General features: G+C 45.4%; 1 protein-coding gene across 4 annotated transcripts in view; it reads right to left on the reverse strand.

The window, feature by feature from the left end:
- Positions 1 to 20,061, reverse strand: part of DRP2 (dystrophin related protein 2) — a 47,679-nt gene that overhangs the window by 20,750 nt on the left and 6,868 nt on the right. For 3 of the 4 annotated variants that reach the window (XM_082718491.1, XM_082718493.1, XM_082718492.1), the window contains 8 exons: positions 12,498 to 12,674; positions 8,407 to 8,570; positions 6,286 to 6,442; positions 4,567 to 4,687; positions 3,063 to 3,331; positions 2,521 to 2,667; positions 2,009 to 2,087; positions 240 to 300 (listed from right to left, as the gene is read on the reverse strand). In XM_082718491.1, coding sequence (XP_082574617.1) covers positions 240 to 300; positions 2,009 to 2,087; positions 2,521 to 2,667; positions 3,063 to 3,331; positions 4,567 to 4,687; positions 6,286 to 6,442; positions 8,407 to 8,570; positions 12,498 to 12,614 — 1,115 coding nt within the window. In that variant the 5' untranslated portion in view covers positions 12,615 to 12,674. Of the gene's footprint in view, positions 1 to 239; positions 301 to 2,008; positions 2,088 to 2,520; positions 2,668 to 3,062; positions 3,332 to 4,566; positions 4,688 to 6,285; positions 6,443 to 8,406; positions 8,571 to 9,730; positions 9,836 to 12,497; positions 12,675 to 20,061 lie in introns of those variants that run through there. The other variant, XM_082718494.1, reaches the window with a different exon arrangement.

A 20,061-nucleotide genomic window follows, 5' to 3' on the forward strand; every position in this document is an offset into this window, starting at 1 on the left:
CTTGGAAATAGGTTAAATGCAAGGAGCTGCCGGATCTCAGGGTGACCCATGATGATCCCAAAGCACAAGCATTCACCTTTAGCCAGGTAGAATCTTGAACTCTTGAGATGAGTAGGAGGAAAAACCAGACAGGATGGAGGAATCCCAACAGATAAGGAGGGATAGGGAGAAAAAAAGACAGGCAAGGGAGGGGTTGTGGGCAGGTGAATGGCCCACTTCTAATTCAGATGGTCACTCACTTGATGTAGTAGGGAACTTTATTGGGTGAAATTGCTCTTTCCCAGGGAACCTGCACAGAGGCTGGTAGAAGAGAAGAGAAAGAGAGAAGGAAGTTGGCTGCTTATGCTCTTTAGATCCCCAGGGAGTCCCCTGCACTCTCCTCCTGAGTAGGTGGTAAAGCCCAAAAGGGGAGGCCTGACTCGCCCTGCCAGCTCTTAACAGCCCCTGAAGGTGCAGCAAAAACTGATGGACGCACTGTCTCCCTGATGTTAGGCCAAGGGAAGAAGAAATTGTCACTGATACCCTCATGTTTCAGAGAGGCAGCAAGGGCCTGAATAGGAATACCAGGCCTCAGCCACCCTGACGATCTCTTCCCTGAGAAGCCTGCCATTTCTACCCATTCTGTACTGCTGTGGATACGAAGTGGACCCTCAAAGCCCTTTCCCCACGAGGTCAAGCTTCTTGGTACTGCGGTGCAATGGGGAATGCTACTGCCCGTTTCCCTCTGGCGAAGAATTCTAGAAAAGGATGCCATGGCTGTATCTTCCAGATGGAAGGAGGGTTTCGTGACCTGGCCAACCTCCTCACTACAGTTTCCCTTTGTATAAGAGCCCACTGGAGGTAGAGCTGCATGCCAGTGATTATAAGAGCAAGAGTTCTAACCACCATTCACATTTATCGAGTTCCCACTATGAACCAGAGACTGTGCTAAGTGCTTTGCGCGCATAGCTGATTTTCATATCCGTATATTCTCACCATCTCCACTGCTGCCATCTGACCTGGGTCACCATAATCCCTCACCTGGATGATTACAATATGCTTCCTAACAGGTCATCCTACTCCCTCTCTTGCCCCCCAACACCCTGACTCTGTCAGGTCATGTCATCTTTCTGCCCAAACCCCTCCAAAGTCTCCCAATGCCATTTCGAGTATAATTCCAACGTCTGACCATGCCCTACAAGGGTACTCTGTGCCCTGGTCTCCTGATACCCTTCTGATCTCCTACTTCCTCCTCTCTGTATTACTTCTACCTCAGCCTCCCTCCTGTTCCTCAGGCATGTCCCTGCCTTAAGGTCCTAGAAGTTGCTATTCCCTCTGCCTGGTGTGCTCTTCCCTCCCTCAGATATCCACGGGGCTCATGCCCTTGTGTCCCTGAGGTTTCTACTCAATTGTGCTGCTCTCAGTGAGATCTTTCTGGACTATCCTATTTGAATTTGCAATGCCTCCTTCATCGAGTACAGCACCGCCTTTTCATGCTTTCTCTGCTTTACTTTCTTCCACAGCACTTGTCACCAGCACTTGTCACCAAGTAAGTGCAATATATATATATTTTACATTTTGGCTTTCCTTACTAGTGGATAAGCTCTACAAGTCTAAAGACTTGTGTCTGTTTCATTCACTGAGGTAGCACCAATGCCTGAAACACTATGAGGGCCCACATTAGGTCCTCAATAAATGTTGAAAAAATGAAGGTATTTAACTTCCATAACCCTATGAGTTAGGTAATATTTTGTCCTCTTTTTATATATCGGGAAAACTGATGGTCAGAAAGGTTAAGCTGTGTTTTTTTTCAAGCTTGCCCAGCTATTAAGTCAAGGAGCAGTGACTCAGACTTGGCCTCTGACCTAAGAGCCTGTCTTTTCAACCGCTCTACTAGGCTGCTTTATCCTTACAGCTTCTTGGATGCCAGGATATCCTGGGCTCCTACCAGGCCCTGAAGGGATGAGAGTAGACTCTCTTGGAAGGTAGCTGAGGTTCTGCTAAGTGAAGTCTAGTTTGTCTCACGTACAGGAGAGGAAGTGCTGTGACCCAGGCCCAAAGTCCCGGTGGGCATCCTGGAGCTGCTTAAGCCTCTCACCAATTGACACCTATGGAAAGAGGCAGAGAGTCAGTGAGTTCATTCCAGAGATTTAGTGCAGGATTTCCAGGCACCTCTGGAAATCTTTGTGAAGTCCTTTACAGGCTATCTCCTCCCATGGTCACCATCTTCTGGCCCTTCCACATCACTCCCAAGGGTCAGAGAAGAACATCCTTAATTCCAGGCCATAGTCACTCCTCATCTGCCCTTGTCCACCTGAATGCCTGCATTTAGACAGGCCCCTCTCGGATCCTCATTTCAATTACTCCCTGCAGCTTAGAGGTTGAGAAGTCTGTTCCCTGGCCCGAAACACTCTACTATTCTTTTCCCACGTAGGTCCCACTTTAATGCCCTTTCACTTTCTTTTGGCCTGAAGAATATTTCCCCCAACCTAGTTATATCTAAGCTCTTCCCCTATGGCTCACTCCAGGCTTCTCTTCTACCTGTAGTTGTTTCCAGCGGACATTGATCTGCTCCAGGGCTCGGGAATTCTCCATTGACAAGTGTACATCAGAAATGGCAAGTTGGTGGGCCAGATCATTCACCAATTTCACTCCATCTTTCATGGGAGAGAATTCTTCTTTGAACAGCTATAGAACCAGAACCCAAGTCCCACAGCAATCAGAGAGTGGGAAAGAGGAACCATTAGTCATTCACTACAAGTCCTCCCTCTTCACCCACAAACTTTTGTTTCAACAGCACGACCCAGGTGCTTGTATTAGGCCATTTGGACTCAGGTGTGGGCGGCCACTGTCCTTATCCTCTTCCTTTCCAACTCTCAGAAAACAGCAGGGAAAGAGAAGACAGTGGAAGGACAGAGGAGAGACTCCAGCTAAACCAGCCCCCACATCCAGCACATAAACTGGGAAAGACTCGGTTGCTGTCTGGTCTACCTTTCTATAGGTGAAGTGAAGCTTCAGTAGCAGGGACTGGGAGGAGTGTCAGGTCTCAGGGTGGACCATAGTCAGGCTACAGGCCTGCATACCTTAAGAGCCTGAATGTGCTCAGGTAGTGAATCAATGAAGAGATCCCCAATGGGCTCCCATGTGGCTCGGACTCCCTCAGCCTGTGTCAGAGTATTGCTTAATTCCTCCATTGCTCCTTGGATCTCCAACAGCTGCTCCAGAGTGCGCTCAATGTGGCGGTGCTGGTCTACACAGCGGGCTGTCAGCTTCTCCCATAGTTCACTGGCTACTGTTGCCTGCTTCCACACAAAGCGGCTAAGGTTCTGAATCCGTTGTCTGGGAGAGGTATCTGTAAGAGCAAGCAGGAAGCCGGGTCAGGCCAACCTGGCAGGGGCAGCCCAGAGAAAGACTGAGACAAAGATAGACCTTTGTAAAATGTGTGTGTTTATGCGTGTGTGTGTGTGCGTGTGTGTGTGTGTGCGCGCGTGTGTGTATACTTAGCACTGCGTGATTTATCACATGTGTTGATTCATGGATCCCCTACCACAGTCAAGAGACCATGTTGTTAATTTCCCCCTACTATGAGGATTTCCTCATATTCTCAGAAAATGGGCAAGGTAGACTATGAGTAAAATATTTTAAGAGGTGCAGCGAGGCAAATCATCCAGAGTTCTATTCACATGACTCTAGAACGTTATTTTGCGTTAGTGTCTGCTGCCCACTTCCATCCAAACCAGGGAGGCATTTTATGCCCAGGAGAGGTTAGCATAACTCGCCCAGCTTTTCCACCTAGGCATCTAAATTGGAGGCTTCTTCTTCCTCCCTCAGATTTCCCCTCAGGAGGAGATTTAGACCCCCAAAACTCCAGGCTTGTCCTACCTGAGGCCCCCTGGTCAGTAAATTGACTACTAGCTCCTATTGAGGGGCTGGAAGTAAACAGAGCTAGTCAAAGCTTTAACAAAGGACTCAGTTAAAAAGGGGCTCTTCCAGGCTATTCATAGCCAGTATTGAGAAGCTGAGGACTCTTCTGGGAAAAGAGGGCCTACTGGGCTACCACTCATACCCAATCACCATGAAACCCCCATTGCTACCTTAATTAAACCTAGACCTAGAGTGGCCTACTTTACCCAGGAACGGGACCAGAAGGCACAATAATTTTTTTTCCTGAAGTGTCATCACCTTTTTAGATTTTAGAAAGATTTTTTTATTATTAGCACATCACCTCATGTCTATGTTGGAATGAAGCAGTACGTTTTTAAAAGACATACTACTACTACTTTCATTCACTGAGTCAGCTCAATGTGTTCGAGTCCTTTGTGTTTTTTCCTTTTTATGTCTCATTAGAAGGCCATACATGATGCTCCACAGAGCCACATACAGCTTTGGGCCACACACTGGTCTCTCCTACTCCAGCTTCTGTTCTCTTTGCTTTTTCCTGCAATGTGAATCTTGCTCCTTCCCAACTTTGGACACCTAAGAGAAAATTATCCTCCTAGATAACAGCTGAGAAAATGAGTTTGGGGAAGGCAGGAGGGTGTTTAGCAGTTCATTGCTAAGAAGGCAAAAGAGGGGAAGACCACCCACCTTTGCTCTCAGAACGAGGATCCTCTAATTCCTCAAATGGGTGCTGGGACAGGAAGGCCTGAGCTGACTCCAGCACAGAGTAGATATAGGGGCCCCGAGACTTGACATCTTCCATAAAGGCCTATGAAGTTTAGCAACATGGTCAACAGGGAAGTAAAATTTTTCCATTGCTTTAAATTCCATTCTGTAATTGATGACCTTTCTTCTCTTCAGTGCAACTTGATCCTTTAGCATTATGTATTTTCGGGCTACCCAGACAGAAAGAGGTGCAGTCCTCCGTATAGGCAGAAGAATGACTCTGACAATGGGAGGTCTCTTTAGAATGACATGGGTCTGTATATGCCACAAGGTAGAGAGAAATGTGGAGATTTGGGGTTGGGAATCTTGGTTCTCTGGAAGACCCAGAAAGTTCTCAATGAGAGGCTTAGAGAAATCAAAACCAGATAGGTAGGATTTATATTATAATTTTAATTCATTTTTTTGTTGAAATATAGAGAAGAGTATACAAATCAAAAGTGGACAGCTTGAGGAATTTCCATAAAGTGATTCCATATCTGTAATCAGTACTGAACTCCATCAAGAACAGAACTCCATCAGCATCCTAGAAGGCACATTTGGTGGCCCCTTCTGGTCACTATCTCATTCTTCCCCTTTAGGTAACCATTGTCCTGACTTGTAATACCACTGATTAGTTTTGCTCATTTTGAACTTTATGTAACTGGTATTATACAGTACGTACTCTTTGTATCTGGCTTTTTCTCACTAAACATACTGCTTTTAAGAGTCATCCATGCTGTGGCATGGGGTTAAAGTTTATTTTCTTGCTGTACTGTATTCCATTCTGCATCCACCTTTCAAATTGAGATAAACTGACATATATGATTATATAAATTTAAGGTATACAACATATTGATTTGATACACTTATATTGCAATGTGATTGCCATTGTCACCTTAGCTACACCTCTGCTCTATCACATAAGTACTTCTTCTAGTGCATCCTGTATTCATTTTTAAGAAATAACTGTTGGGGTGCCTGTGTGGCTCAGTGGATTAAGCCTCTGCCTTCAGTTCAGGTCATGATCTCAGGGTCCTGGGATTGAGGCCCGTATTGGGCTCTCCCCCCCTGCTTCCCCCTTTCTCTCTGCCTACTTGTGATCTCTCTCTGTCAAATAAGTAAACAAAATCTTCAAAAAAAGAAACAGGAAAAACTATTGCTAGTTTCTGATTACAATAGGTAATACATGTCACCAAAATCTTCGAAATTTCAGAAAAGTATGAAGAAGAAAATTAGAAAGAACTCTAATTTCATCACCTAGCATTAACCATTGTGAACTTTTATATATAGTTCCTTCATATGTTTTTGTATGTGTGTATACATGCGCACACATCTATACAAATTTTTGTACAATTGAGATCCACCTTTATATAGCTTCGTATCCTATGGTTTTTTTTTTCACTTAGCATTATATTATGTTCATTTACCCATGTGCCCACTAAAAATCGGGCAGGATTTGAAAGAAGGCCAATTTCTGATGAAAGGGCTGGGGAGAAAAGGTTTGACTTACTCTGATGAAGTCCAAAACAGTAAACTGGATCCAGCCTCTTATTACTTCAGGTGTCTAAGCACAGGCTAGGGGCCCATCTGTCAGAATCCTGCAAAAAATATCCCTTCCCAGCTGAAAGGCTACACACCACAGCCTCCATAACTCAAACCTACCGCATGTGTCTCCTTCTCCTGTTGCACCAGGGCCACATCCCCTTGCAAGGGCAGCTGAGCTGACAATTCCTCATCTTTTTGGCTGAGCCAGTCGATAATCTCTTGGAGAGGGAGCTGAAGCTTTCCACTGTGGTCCGAGAAGGCCTCAAGGCGAGCGCTGCACACAAGGCATAAGACCAATGATTTTTAATCTCCTTTTTTTTTTAAGTGGCAAAACACTTTCCCCCAAATGTTTATGTGGAGCTTTAATACATAAAACAGATTAAAGAGGAGCTTCTCTGGTTGAAGTGGGAGGAGGCCCAGAGTCCTCCCTTCTCCTCACCCACAGAAGTTCCCAAGGAGGGGCGCCTGGGTGGCTCAGTGGGTTAAGCCTCTGCCTTTGGCTCAGGTCATGATCCTGGGGTCCTGGGATTGAGCCCCGCATCGGGCTCTCTGCTCAGCAGGGAGCCTTCTTCCCTTCCTCTCTCTCTGCCTGCCTCTCTGCCTACTTGTGATCTCTCTCTGTCAAATGAATGAATAAAAATCTTTAAAAAAAAAAAAGAAGTTCCCAAGACACCTTCACATGGAGTACAGTACTAAAAACCAGTGGGGAGGTCCATGGGTGGGGAACATCAGTGCGGACATCAGTTAATTCAGTTGTGTGCCCAGCATCAGGCTGGGGAGGAAACTGAGCAAAGGCATTAGTGGGGACAGCTGTCTGGTTGCTGTCTTGCCCTGGAGGAACTCAAATCATGCCAAATTACTCATCAACAGAGGCTTCTCTGACCCTAACCTCTGAGTAGAAAAGTAAATAGTAAATAGAAAGGTTTAGTCAGGCAACTGAACGTGGGCACTTGCATGTATGAGGACGCACATAAATATATGCAACCCAAGGGTTCTAAAAGATGACAGCACCATAGGCTAGAGAGTTAACATATGGAAGGAGAAAAATGCACACACTATACTCATCTCAGTATGCCCCCTCCCCAAATGAAACTTGAGTTGAGGACCAAGTGGTAGGAGGCTAGAGGCCAGCCTAGGTACGGCCATCAAGCTCATTCCCCTTATCTGACAATAATAACTATTCATTGCCTCCTTACCACTTGGGCTAAGCCCTTACCTAAATGATTGCTTCCACTAATTATCAGAGAAGCAACCTTGCAAAGTAAGTAACCTCCTGTTGCCTAGGAAGGTTAAGTAATTTGCCCAAGGTCACACAGTTAAATCGTAAGTAGAGCTATGATTTGAACTCAGATTCATTTACCCCAGAGAACTGCATTCTTTCAGCTTTTCTGTGCTGCCTCATTCCAGCCAAAGCCTAACAACAGGCAGGAATTTGGGTTTTGATAATAGGGAGTAGAGAGGAAATGTGTGGGGGTAAGTTATGTAGAGGGGTAAAGAAAAGAGGAACAACCAATATAGGAATGGACTTCATGCTCTTACTGATTTGCCTGATTTGCCCTGGTCTGGGGAGGAATAGATGGGCTGAAAACCAATGGATGGGAGTAGAAGGTATAAAAGGATTGGGAAGAGAGCAGATAAGATCTACCAAGATGGAGAGCAAACACAAGATGAAGAGGGAGTAATCATATCATTCATTTATACATCAGTGCTTTTAAGTCCAGAAAGCATTTTTGTATCTTATAAGAATCCTCACAACAGGGGTACCTGGGATTAAAGCCTTTGCCTTCAGCTCAGGTCATGATCCCAGGATTCTGGGATTGAGCCACGCATCGGGCTCTCTGCCTAGCAGGGAGCCTGCTTCCCCCTCTCTCTCTGCTTGCCTCTCTGCCTACTGGTGATCTCTGTCTGTCTTTAAAAAAAAAAAAAAAGAATCCTTACAACAACACTGTTGTATTGTTCCTTCACTCATTTATTTTTCTTAAAAAATAAAAAATAAAATAAAAGTGAAATCCCCATAACCCAAACCATGTATCCAAGGTGACATAGCTACTTAAAACTGAGACTCAAATCCAAGTCTCCTGACTTCTGATCCAGGGTCCTTTCCAAAGACCAAGAAGGAAAGGGAGAAGTGGGTGATGAGGCTGATGAGAGGGGGACACACAGGCTGAGAGGAGAATGGTAAGCTGCAGCAGCAGCAAAAGTAGCCCAACACTGTCCAAGCCAACTGTCAGGCCTTACCGGAGGTTGTGAGACTTCTTTTTTATTTCATTCCAACACAGATTCATGGCTGGTGGTTCTAGAGGTCCAGCGGCACCAACAGACCCGTTGAAGAGCTTTGGGCTTAGGCAGGAAACCCCAGCACCATCCTGAGGAGGTGCAGGGGTGGTAGCAGCAGCTCTAACCTGGACAGAAACACAGACATTCTGTGATCCCCAGAGTGTGCCACACCCTGGTCTGCACCAAGACAAGGATGGGACAAATGTGAATAAGGGGAGAGAATGGCTTGTCCCAGGGTGTGTTTGGGGGAGCGGGAGGCAGGGTGAGATAAAGGAAGCCTCCGTGGCTCTGCTCATTGCAAGGCCCTCTCTTGGCACAGGTTAGTCACTTTGAACTGCTGACTACTATCATTATTACTCTTATTACTGTAAATTCTGCCAAGACTACTTACTGCCTGGATGGGATTCTGGAAGTACTTGCTTTAGACAAGAGCTGCTCAGAATTGCCCAATCACTGGCAACCGCAGCATTCAGGGTAAGCCATAGGCTCATGCTTCAGTGTCCCACAGTTTAGCCAACCTTCCAGAAAAGAAAGCTGAGGGGCTGCCTCAGAGATTCAGGGAGACAGAATAGATCAGCCAGAAAGAGCCATTTATAATAGATGTCCTACTTTGCAAATGAATCTAGGTTTTGGTGTCCCCTCTCCCTCTTCCCCCACCTGCATTTTCCACTGGTCAGGAAGTCTAGAAATCATCCTAAAGAGAACTGTTCATCTACAATGGGTTGAGAAAGAGCTAAAGCCACATTTTTTATTCTGATCTCCAAAGGACCCTGACCAGAGTCAGCAGGTAAGGGGACCAGCTGTGGAGCCTGCCAAAGGCTCGCCCTTGAGCGCTCAAGCTTGCTCGCCCTGAAGGGTCTTAAAAAGTTTGGGGGAATGAGGTTGTGTCAAATGGCCCTTAAGAAGTTAGCTACCTCTAGCACAGTGCCAGGACTGCCCAGCCAGGGCCAGAGGTGGGTAGAGGGAAGGAGAGTATAGAGGAGGAAATCTCAGTCTGTGCCACTCAATCCCAGCCTAGGGAAACCCACCTCCCTGCCAGCCTATCTACCTGCTTGCCCTCTGTAGAAAGAACATGGTTCCGGTGAGGCCTGAGATTTTCTAGTCTCCCTTTCCCCCCAAATGGTAGTGCCTTCCCACACAAGACTCTCCAGGCAATCTAGGAAAACAATCACCCCATTAAAACCCCAGCTCACAGCCACATGCTAAAAGGGAAGTGAGGGAGCAATGCAGCTCCAGGGCAAAGTTCTGAATTTAGTCCCCCTGTGTCCCCATGAGCTGACCCTACCTGTGCTGCCTGAAGACTTGGTTGCAGGACTCGGCAGTTCCATGATTATCCCTCAGCTTGCAGAATCAGTCCCTTGTGAGCCGCAGGCAGAGTCTGATAGGCTCTAAGCAGGCTTCCTCAGGGGAGGCCTGCAGAGCTGAGCCAGGTCAGGAGGCGGGAGCTATCACCCTGTTTGTTTACTGACCCCCCAGGAATCTGGAGGGGGCGGCTATGTCAGGGCCCAGCGGGTGAATCAGAGCTTTGTCCCTGGGGAATTCCAGCTCATTCCCGCCTGGGCCCGCCACACCGGGGCCAGGAGGGCCCTCCCAGGCTGGCAAGGACAGCGGGAGTGGGACTGGGCATTCCATGGTGCTGAGGAGGGCGTACATAGGGGAGTTTCTCTTGATCTGTTTTCCCTTTCCACAGCAGACATGAAGGGACTCACTGCCTACAGCCCCTGCCTCCCACCTCTCCACTCCCCAGAGAGAGGAAAGGATCAGACCACTTTGGTGACAAACCTCTGGTAGTACTTCCTCAAAGCCTAGCAGGAGGATGGGCTTGTCTTTAAGGAAGTATGCCCAGAGGCAGTGAGGAATGGGTGTGGCACACCTGGGGACAGAGCCATGGGAAGTCAGGATCAGGAATTTGGACAGCAGAAGATTCATCCAAGCCCACTGTGGAAACAAGGGGGTGCTCTGCCCTGCCTTTGGGAGGTAGAGGGGAATGGAGGGATAATCATTTTCCACCTCCCCAGATTCTCACTGCACTTTAAGGCTAGGGGGAAATAGATGGGTCTTGGGGCATCCCCTTGGACCTCTGCTGGGGAGGGAGAGGGAAAAATGGAACCCAGAAGCTCTATGCAGGGATCCAGTGCGAGGGAGGCCCCTGTGCCCTGCTTGGTGCTGCCCTGGGCCACTGGCCTCAGGGACAGGGCCCCTCTAGAAGTGGCCCCTCTTCTCTTTCTCCAGCAGACTTGCCTGGGGGAAAGGTTAACATTCCCGAGCTAGGCCCCCACCACTCAGCACTGAGGGAAAACACTTCGCTTTTACCAAAAAGGGTTCTGTTCCCATCCTCATTTATCTCCCACAGAGTCTTCTGGGCTTTCCACAGTTCCACATTGTTTCCATGCTGAGGCCCACCTACAGGAATAGTTGGAGCAGCTGCCTGACCCTTCCTGAGGGTCCAGGGTGGAGCCATTCTGGGTGGAACCGGGATGGCAGGGGATGGCAGGCCAAGAGTAGGGAGGGGCTCTAGCTCTGGGTCACAGCTCTGCTGATGCTGGGATAACTGGGCTCAAGCCAGTCTCACAGAGTCCCCTAGATGGGGAATGCCCCCAGAGCTCAAAATGGCTCCTCGTGACCCAGCTACAACCAAGTGTTCCTGTTTCTGAGAGAAGTGCCCATGATGAACGGGGCTTCACCCATGTTAGGCTTTTATCCCCTTCAGATTTCTTCATTTCCCAAATCCCCATTTGCCCCCCCCCCACTATACCTCATCACCTTGTTCTCACCTCCTTGTTCCCCCTTATATTCACAAGTCCCTCTAGTAGAGCCAGGCACACAAAAGGCAAATAAGAAATGACATTTTTCGTTCCCTACCACTGGCCTTCTACTTCTGGCTTTTGTGGCCAAGATGTTTGCTTCTCACTGCAATCCCCAAAGGGCTCTCTCCTAATCTCTTAAAACTTTAAGACAAAGTCAGAGCCATTGGGAAGGAAGAGAAGAAACTGGACAGTGGTAGAGGAGAGGGGTTGGTCTCAGCTTTCTCAATTACAAAATGAAGCCCTCAGGTCCCTCTGCCGAGGTGGTGAATCTTGGAGTCGGGGGCATGATGTGCAGGGCAAGCATTTTGGAAGGGCCCAGGCTTCTCAATCCCTTGACCCTATGTCAGTCCCGCTCTGGGGAAGGGGTAGGTACACTGGGAGATGCGAAGTTGACACTGGCTTGAGAATATGTTAGAGGTGGCAATTTCTCTCTGGTTAAATGTGGGGGGGACGGCTCAAGAAGACCTCGCTGTTATGTCTTTCCAAAATTTTCCTTCATGGTTCTCTGCAAAATGGACTCCCCAGAATCCACATTCTCCATCCCTAAGGCCATTCTCCTTCCCTTCTTCCTCTCAACCCCAAAGCACAATAGGACAAGCCAAAATGTGTTTATGCTTCCCCCTTGTCCAGTTAACTTCCCATGGACTTTCCTCATTGTCAGGAAGGGGGGCTATCTTCTTGGGATTACTGCCTCTCATATATCCTCTGCCCACCCACCAACATACATAGGCGAGAACACACAGCACCACCCTTTCACTCCTAGGCAGAAGAGAGGAAAGGAGAAACAGGTATGAAGGTCAAGAGACTGTTAGCGGGGCTGAGCCAGGAGCTGTAAGACTAAAGACTTGAGAGGAAGAGCCAACTGAAGAATAGAGAATATTTTGTAGGTGCAGAATGTAAAGTATGCCATAAAGAATCTAAGGTAAAGAAAGGTCCTTCCTTGTCCTAGGTCATACCCTGAAGGGTCACTCTTCTGGAACCTCCCTTGGGAGGTTAACATGGAACTAGTCTCCCTCAGTCATGGGGGCCCAGCCCAGCCCAACACATTTCCTTGCCCTGTGCCCCTATAAAAGGCTTCATGTGTGACAAGGGATGAGCCAGAAGGAGGTCCCTTGCCCTCCCCAGGGTTTTGGGTATATAGAGAGTGCCCTAGAGCCTTAGGAAGCATGGACACCCACAAGAACACACACAAATCCTATGTCCACCCTTTCTCCTCAGGACTTTGTTTTGCTGTCATCCTCTTACCTGAGGCTGGGGGCAGGTGCTTCGGAGGCTGCTGTTGTGATGGAACTGGTCAGCTGCTCGCCATTCATGACATCGTGGGAGGGTATAAGGGCATCCCTGCATGACCATAGGTTGCATCAGAACCAAGGCTCATGGGGGGTGAGAATGGGCAGTGCACCAACCGTTGACCATAAGCACCTGGAAAAGCAACAAGGAGAGACTCAGAGTTGAGACCTAGAAAAGGCCTACAAACTCAACACATACCCAATGGTGCCTTGACCAGTTATGTAAATCAGTATTCAAAGCTTACTGGTCTGCCTAGTAGTTTTTCCCAAGCTGCCATGTACCATAAGAGACTTTAATTATTGACCAAAGAAGTATGTGTTTATTATCTATTGTGCTTTGTGCACAATAGATGATTTTCTGTCTGAGATCTCACAGCCTCGAGAAGAGAGTGGGGGAGATTGGGATGAGGGGAGGCAGTCATATAAGCCCGTAACTATAATAAAATGCTTATGTAACAAGTGCTATAATCGAGATTTGACCAGAAGGCTTGGGGAGCACAGACAGGGGAACGACTAACTCTGAGAATGTGCAAAGATTTCAGAGAGAAGACATTTGAGCCAAGTCTCAAAGGACAAGTAGATGTTTGCCTATGCAGAGAAGGTGAAAAAGGGAGAAGGTGTTCCATCAGAGGAACCCACCTATGCAAAAATGGATGTCACCAAAAAAAGCATAGCATGTTCAGAGCACAGTAAGTTCCACTTGGCTAGAGTTTAGGAGGCGCAGAGATGAAAAAGACATGGTGCCTGCCCCTGAGGAGTTCACATGTAGAAAAAATAGACATGGGAAAAATCAAGCCATAAACTGCTACTCGCATTAATAATAGAAGTATTTATGGGATGGAGTGAAGGGATAGATGAGGTTAGTTCTATCTGGTCATGCCAAGAAAAGTCTCCCTAGATGAAATACACTTATAAGGTGAGCCATGAAAGAGAAATCAAGACTGTCATTAGGCGGGAGAGATAAGACAAAGTAATAATAATAGTAATAATAATAATAATAATAATAATAATTCCAAACCGCACAAAATGAAATGTATGGTGTGGGAAGCAGCCAGGTGAGGCTGGTCATGGCCAGATTGGGTCATGCCTTGAATGATAAGTGGAAAATTCTGGGCTTTATCTTGTAGGCAATAGGGAGGCACTGAAGATTTTAAGCAGGGGAGTGCCTGCTTTGTGGAGTAATTCTCCTTAGGGAAGAACCCATTGAGAAGACCTTCTAATTGGCAAGCACTGCAACAGTGAGGAGGGAGCAGAGAGCAGGGATTATGAGATACTTACCAAAGAGGTAAAGTACATTGAGCTCAGTAATCAATTGAATGTGAAGGGTGAAGGAGATGGAGGAGTGAAAAGTTTCTAATTTGGGACCTGGGTTGATAATGTTGCCAACAGCAAGAGAGAGAAGACAGGAGAAGGAGCAAATTTGGTGTGGTTGGGGGTGAGGGCAGTGTTCCATAATAAACCATGCTTGGGCAGTGTTCCATGATAAGCTATGCTTGAGACACATTCAGCTTTAGATGAGCTGAGAAAAGGAAGACATGAGTGAAAAAGTTAGATGTGCAAATCAGTTGACAGTTTAGGGAATGTGCACAAGTGGGATGGGAATGGGTAACAAAGACAATGTTTGCAAATGCTCAAAGTGATAGCTTTAAATGTTGGGCAGGCAAACCCTGATCCAAAGAGTAGGGAGTGAGCATCTTTGATTCCTGATGTTGATGATTAAAGAGCCACCATTTTTAGTCTCTATTTCAGTGGTTCCCAACATTTTAGGTATAAGGGCCTCTTAAGATTAAAAAAATAAAAGAATTTCACTTCACCCACTCATACCTACAATAGTAGCTGTACTTTTAGTACTTACAGAGTGAGAAAAAATATTAATACATTTAAAGATCTATGGACTTCTTGCATTGAGAGTCCTTCCCCCCTCCTCAGGGGTCCTTGGTCTGAGACTGGGGACTGTTACAGATCATAAAGATAAAAGAGTTTATGGTCTGAAGGACAGTTTATGAGTCTCAAGAGATTACACAGCTACATAGCTCCTCATGCCCAAAGAGAGTCTCCAAAAAATGGTTGAAAAGATGGCTCCCCTTTTATCTGACACCAACATAAAATAATTAGTAATTCGGATAAAAAATGAAGTATTATTCTAGATGTGTTATAAGCATGAAGGCTACAAAAGGTTTGCTTTCAGAACTTTTTTATGTTAACATGTTTATTTTTGATGACTACACAAGTAATGCATGTTCTTTATAGGAAAACTGGAAAATCCAAAAAAAATCACAAGAATGAAAATTAAAATAACCTATAATACTATTACCCAGAAATAGCTACTACTAATAAGTGTGGAGACTTGCAGTAGTTTTTCTATGAAAAAAACTATATCCATACATCTCCAGTTGTCATCCTATGATACAGATCACATTGTGCTTTTTTCATTGGCCATTTATATCATGGCCATTTTAGAACATCACTAACTATTCCTCTAAAACATGATTTCTAATGGCTGCAAAGGTGACAGAGCACTATGCTTGAGGTCATTGGCTTTGGTATTATACAGACATAGATTTAGACCCACACTACTCACCCTGTGGCCTGGGATGAGTTAACTTCTCTGAGCTTCAGTGTCCTCATCAGCAAAAGGGAGATGACAATGATATTGCCTTCATAGAATTATTAAAATTAATAATGTATCTAAATAACTTGGCACAGTGTCTGGCAATAGCACACTGCTAAGTAAGTGTTAGCTGTAAACATTGTTGTATACTATTCAGGTGAATGGATATACCATATTTTTAACAAGTAGATGTAAGTCACACTGCCATGAATAGCCTTATGCATATCTGTGATTCTTTTCTTATGATAATTTCCTAGAAGGGAGAATTCCCGGACCAAAGGGTATGAACCAATTTCAGGCTCATAATGCATATTTCTAAATTGCCTTAGAAGAAATAGATCACTTTATACTAACACCAGCAATGTATGAGAGTGCCAGTTTCCCAGCACACTTGCCAATAGTGAGTATTCTTATTTTTAAAATATCTTTGCCAGGGCGCCTGGGTGGCTCAGTGCATTAAGCCGCTGCCTTTGGATCGAGTCATGATCCCAGGGTCCTGGGATCGAGTCCCGCGTCGGGCTTTCTGCTCAGCGGGGAGCCTGCTTCCCCCTCTCTCTCTGCCTGCCTCTCTGCCTACTTGTAATCTCTCTCTGTCAAATAAATAAATAAAATCTTTTAAAAAAATAAAATCTCTTTCCTATTTTTATAAGAGAAGATGGCATCTTGAAAAGTTCTCTGTATTTCCTTAATTGCTAATGATGCTTAACCTTTGCCCAGCATTTTTGGTAACCAGTTGTGTTTCTTCTTTCATGAACTATCTCTTTGTCTCTTCTGAGGTTCACCTCTCTACAAACTAATTTCCTTCCTTCTAATTCCTCTACTAACCTGATGTCTGGTTGATGCTTCACAAAACAAAAATAAAACAAACACAGACAGAGAATTCAGATCTTCTGATCCCAGTGAAGGAAGAGAAGGCCTAAACTCTTTCTGGTCCTACTTTGACTATTCTCTGCTGTTTTCAGACTTTGCCACTGACTGTGACATCAAGTCATTCCACCTCTCTAGACCTTGGTTTGTAACCCTGTAAAACATTAACGTGTAAGACTTGTCAAACATCAAAATACTAGCATTCCCTGTGTTTGTAGAGCACGTTTTATAGCTGGCTGTGCTGTCATTCTTGATCCTCAGTGCTACCTGGTCAGGTTGGCCCAGCCAGAATTATGATCTTATTTGACATATGAAGATGCTGAGACACAAGTGAGCCTGGGTCTCCTGACTCCTGGTCAGTGCTCTTTGTTCTACAAAAAGATTCTTCCTTCTGCCTCTCAGTTTACCTCCATGACATCCCACATTTCCACCTGTATATACTGATTCTCTTCCTGTTCCTCCTTTCAATTTGCAGAGGCTGGGAGGAATTGGAGATGAATCTTAGTCCCCAGATGGCCAAGTGTAGGAAATAAGACATGTTTTTTAAAAGTATAACTTAAGGTGAAAAAAATTATTCAGACCTTATGTGGGACACAGAAACTGTGCCATGAGAGGTCACAGATGAGGAAGCATGTGCCTTAAATTGGAGGGATTTAGGATGTATTTATGGACGAGATCCTTTTGAGATGAGGTGAGAGAGAAGATGTGTACACATGGAGTAGTGTGAAGGATGCTTTGGGGGTAGAGCTAAATCTTCTGTGCTCTCCCCTAAGGATCCTGCTAGATACCAACCTGTGACTTTTTGCTACTAGGAACACTCTTCCTGGTTTTCAAAGCCACAGACAGGCCCTTCCAGAACGACTCAGCAGGGGAAACGTTATTTCTCTTGGGCAGAGAGAAAAGTTTTAAAAACATTTGGGAAATACCAGGATTCTAACATGAAAGCAAAATTGTGGCTATTGGAGGACAAGGTTTATGTCTGATATTTATTTCAATCTCACATATTTTTTTAAGATGGTGCCAAGTACACAGCAGGCACTCGGTGAACATTTCCTGACTTGATTTATGGATTTAAACTCCAATTAGGTCAGTGTACAGGTCCTCAACTTTGTAGGTACAAATCCCAGAAGGGATGAAGAAAAACACTTTGGATACACGTATTTATTTGCATTTGTGTGAAGTGATGTATACAGAATGTTAGCATTTGAAGCAAGTCTTGAAGCACCAAATGAAATTGCAAACAACCTAAATTTTCATTAGTAGGGGACTAGTTAAATAAATACTGATATATCCATACAATGGATCTCTATACAGCGGTTAAAAACACAAGTAATAGGGTGCCTGGGTGGCTCAGTGGGTTAAGCCTCTGCCTTCGACTCAGGTCATGATCTCAGGGTCCTTATATCGAGACCCACATCAGGCTCTCTGCTCAGCGGGGAGCTTGCTTTCCCCCCTGCCCCTGCCTGCCTCTCTGCCTCCTTGTGATCTCTGTCTGTCCAATAAATAAATAAATAAATGCATACATACATAATTCTTTAAAAAAACCCACAAGTAATAACACTTTATGTGACAACATGGAATAACCTCTCAGGACATAATTTTAAGTAAAAGAAAAGAAGAAAAAATAAGGTAGTTAGTTCACATTTGTGTAAAACCAAAAGGAAAGTATGTGGTATCGATGCAAAAAATTTACATGTGATAAAATAAAAGCATACAAAAGAATCTGTTAATATTGATTGCCTTTGGATAAGGGAGCCAATTGGCTACCAGACAGAGGTGGGAGAATTCCCTCCATTCTTTTGGGATTTTCTCTCTTTTTATGTTTTTTAAAGATTTTTTAAAAATTATTTGACAGAGAGATAGCACAAGCAGGCATAGCAGCAGGCAGAGGAAGAGGGAGAAGCAGGCTCTCCGCCGAACAGGGAGCCTGACATGGGGCTCGATCCCAGGACCCCGAGATCATGACCTGAGCTGAAGGCAGCCACTTAACTGACGAGCCACCCAGGCACCCATGGATTTTCTCTCTTTTTAAACCTGAGAAATATAATATACTTACAAAGAGTGCATAAGGCAGATGTGTAAAATATACTGAAATATCATAAAGCAAATTCCCATATAGTCACTGCTTGGGTTGAAAAACAGAATAATTACCCACACCCACAAAAGCTCTGGGCCACCTGCAAGAGATGTAGTTTGTACTGAACATCCTTTTGTACCCTGTCAATATATTAGCTACTTAACAGCCACTTCCTCCCTCCCTTCCCACTCCTCACCAACATGCCGTGGACATCTTCAACTGTTTTCTGTAAAGATTAGTGTAGTGGCTTTTCCACAGCCAGATAAATAAGAACAGTTAAAACTCATTGTACTCCATGTTTTATATCATTAACTAATCAGTCTATAGAATCAACTCATTTAATCTTTGAGACAACCCCATGAAGTGGTTGCTATTGTCTTCATTGGGCAGAGGAACAGAGGCAGTAAGTAAATGGTTCAAAGTGATACTGTGGTTAACCTTTTTTTTTTTTTTTAAGATTTTATTTATTTATTTGTCAGAGAGAGAGTGAGTGAGAGCGAGCATAGGCAGACAGAGTGGAAGGCAGAGGCAGAGGGAGAAGCAGGCTCCCTGCGGAGGGCAAGGAGCCCGATGTGGGACTCGATCCCAGGACGCTGGGATCATGACCTGAGCCAAAGGCAGCTGCTTAACCAACTGAGCCACCCAGGCGTCCCAAAAGTGATACTGTGAATTATGGGATGAGGATCTGGGATTTGTATCTGAGGCAAAAGTGTCCCAGAGCACAAGTTCTTCACTGTGAACACTATTCTGCCTTTGGAACTTCTAGAACCCAAGCCCTGAGGCACTGTAATCATGCACCTCTAGCAAGCAGAGATTTTTTTTTTTTTTTTTTTTTTGGGTTATGGACCACCAGGTGGAAGCCCAAGCACTTAACTAGGCTGTTTCCCACCCAGGCAAAGACACAAGCAATTAAGAGGATGCAGTGAGGGGCGCCTGGGTGGCTCAGTGGGTTAAGCCGCTGCCTTCGGCTCAGGTCATGATCTCAGGGTCCTGGGATCGAGTCCCGCATCAGGCTCTCTGCTCAGCAGGGAGCCTGCTTCCTCCTCTCTCTCTCTCTCTGCCTGCCTCTCTGCCTACTTGTGATCTCTCTCTGTCAAATAAATAAATAAAATCTTTAAAAAAAAAAAAAAAAAGAGGATGCAGTGAGCCTGGGATTTGGGGGATCACCCAGCTGGTAAACCCTACACAGCTTTTCAGTGACTTTCCTAGGACATCCGAGAAGTAAAATTCTGGTCAACTCTCCTAGTTTGACCTCTGAGCTCCTCCTGTGCCTTAGAACTCAGTAGATATTTTTTTAAATGAACAAATAAAGTCTTTCCCCCTAGGAACTAGAGAAGTCTAGGCATCTATCCTACAGAAATACTTGCAGAAATGGGTGAGGGTATCTGCTGCAGTATTGTTTGCAATCACAAAACTCTGCAGTCGATTCAAGTGGTCATTACCAGGGGACTGGTTAAGTGGGCTATTGTCAGAGAGGTGGCACAGTGTGACAGGCAAGGGTGTGGGCTCTGAGCCAGGACACCCAGATTTGCATCCTGCCTCCACTACTCTTCAGCACAGATTTAGACAAGCCCCCTGACCTTACAGTGCATCAGTCCCTGCATCTGTAAACCAGGGATAAGAAAAAGACATACCTCATAGCCTGGTTGCAAGGAGTTCATTCATACTTTCTGACATCTAGTAAGTACTCACATTTTACCTATTTCTACAGCCACTCATGAAATGAAATATTATGTAGCTGTTAAAAAGAGGTAGATCCGGCACCTGGTAGGTTAAGCGTCTGCCTTCGGCTCAGGTCATGATCCCGGGGTCCTGGGATTGAGCCCCACGTCGGGCTCCCTGCTCAGGGGGTGAGTCTGCTTCTCCCTCTCCCTCTGCCTCTCCTGCTTGTGCTCTCTCTCTCTCTCTCAAATGAATAAATAAAATCTTTTAAAAAGAGAGAGAGAGATCTATATATACTGATGT

Source organism: Mustela nivalis, assembly GCF_964662115.1.
Source record: "Mustela nivalis genome assembly, chromosome: X".
NCBI classification, from domain to species: Eukaryota; Metazoa; Chordata; class Mammalia; order Carnivora; family Mustelidae; genus Mustela; species Mustela nivalis.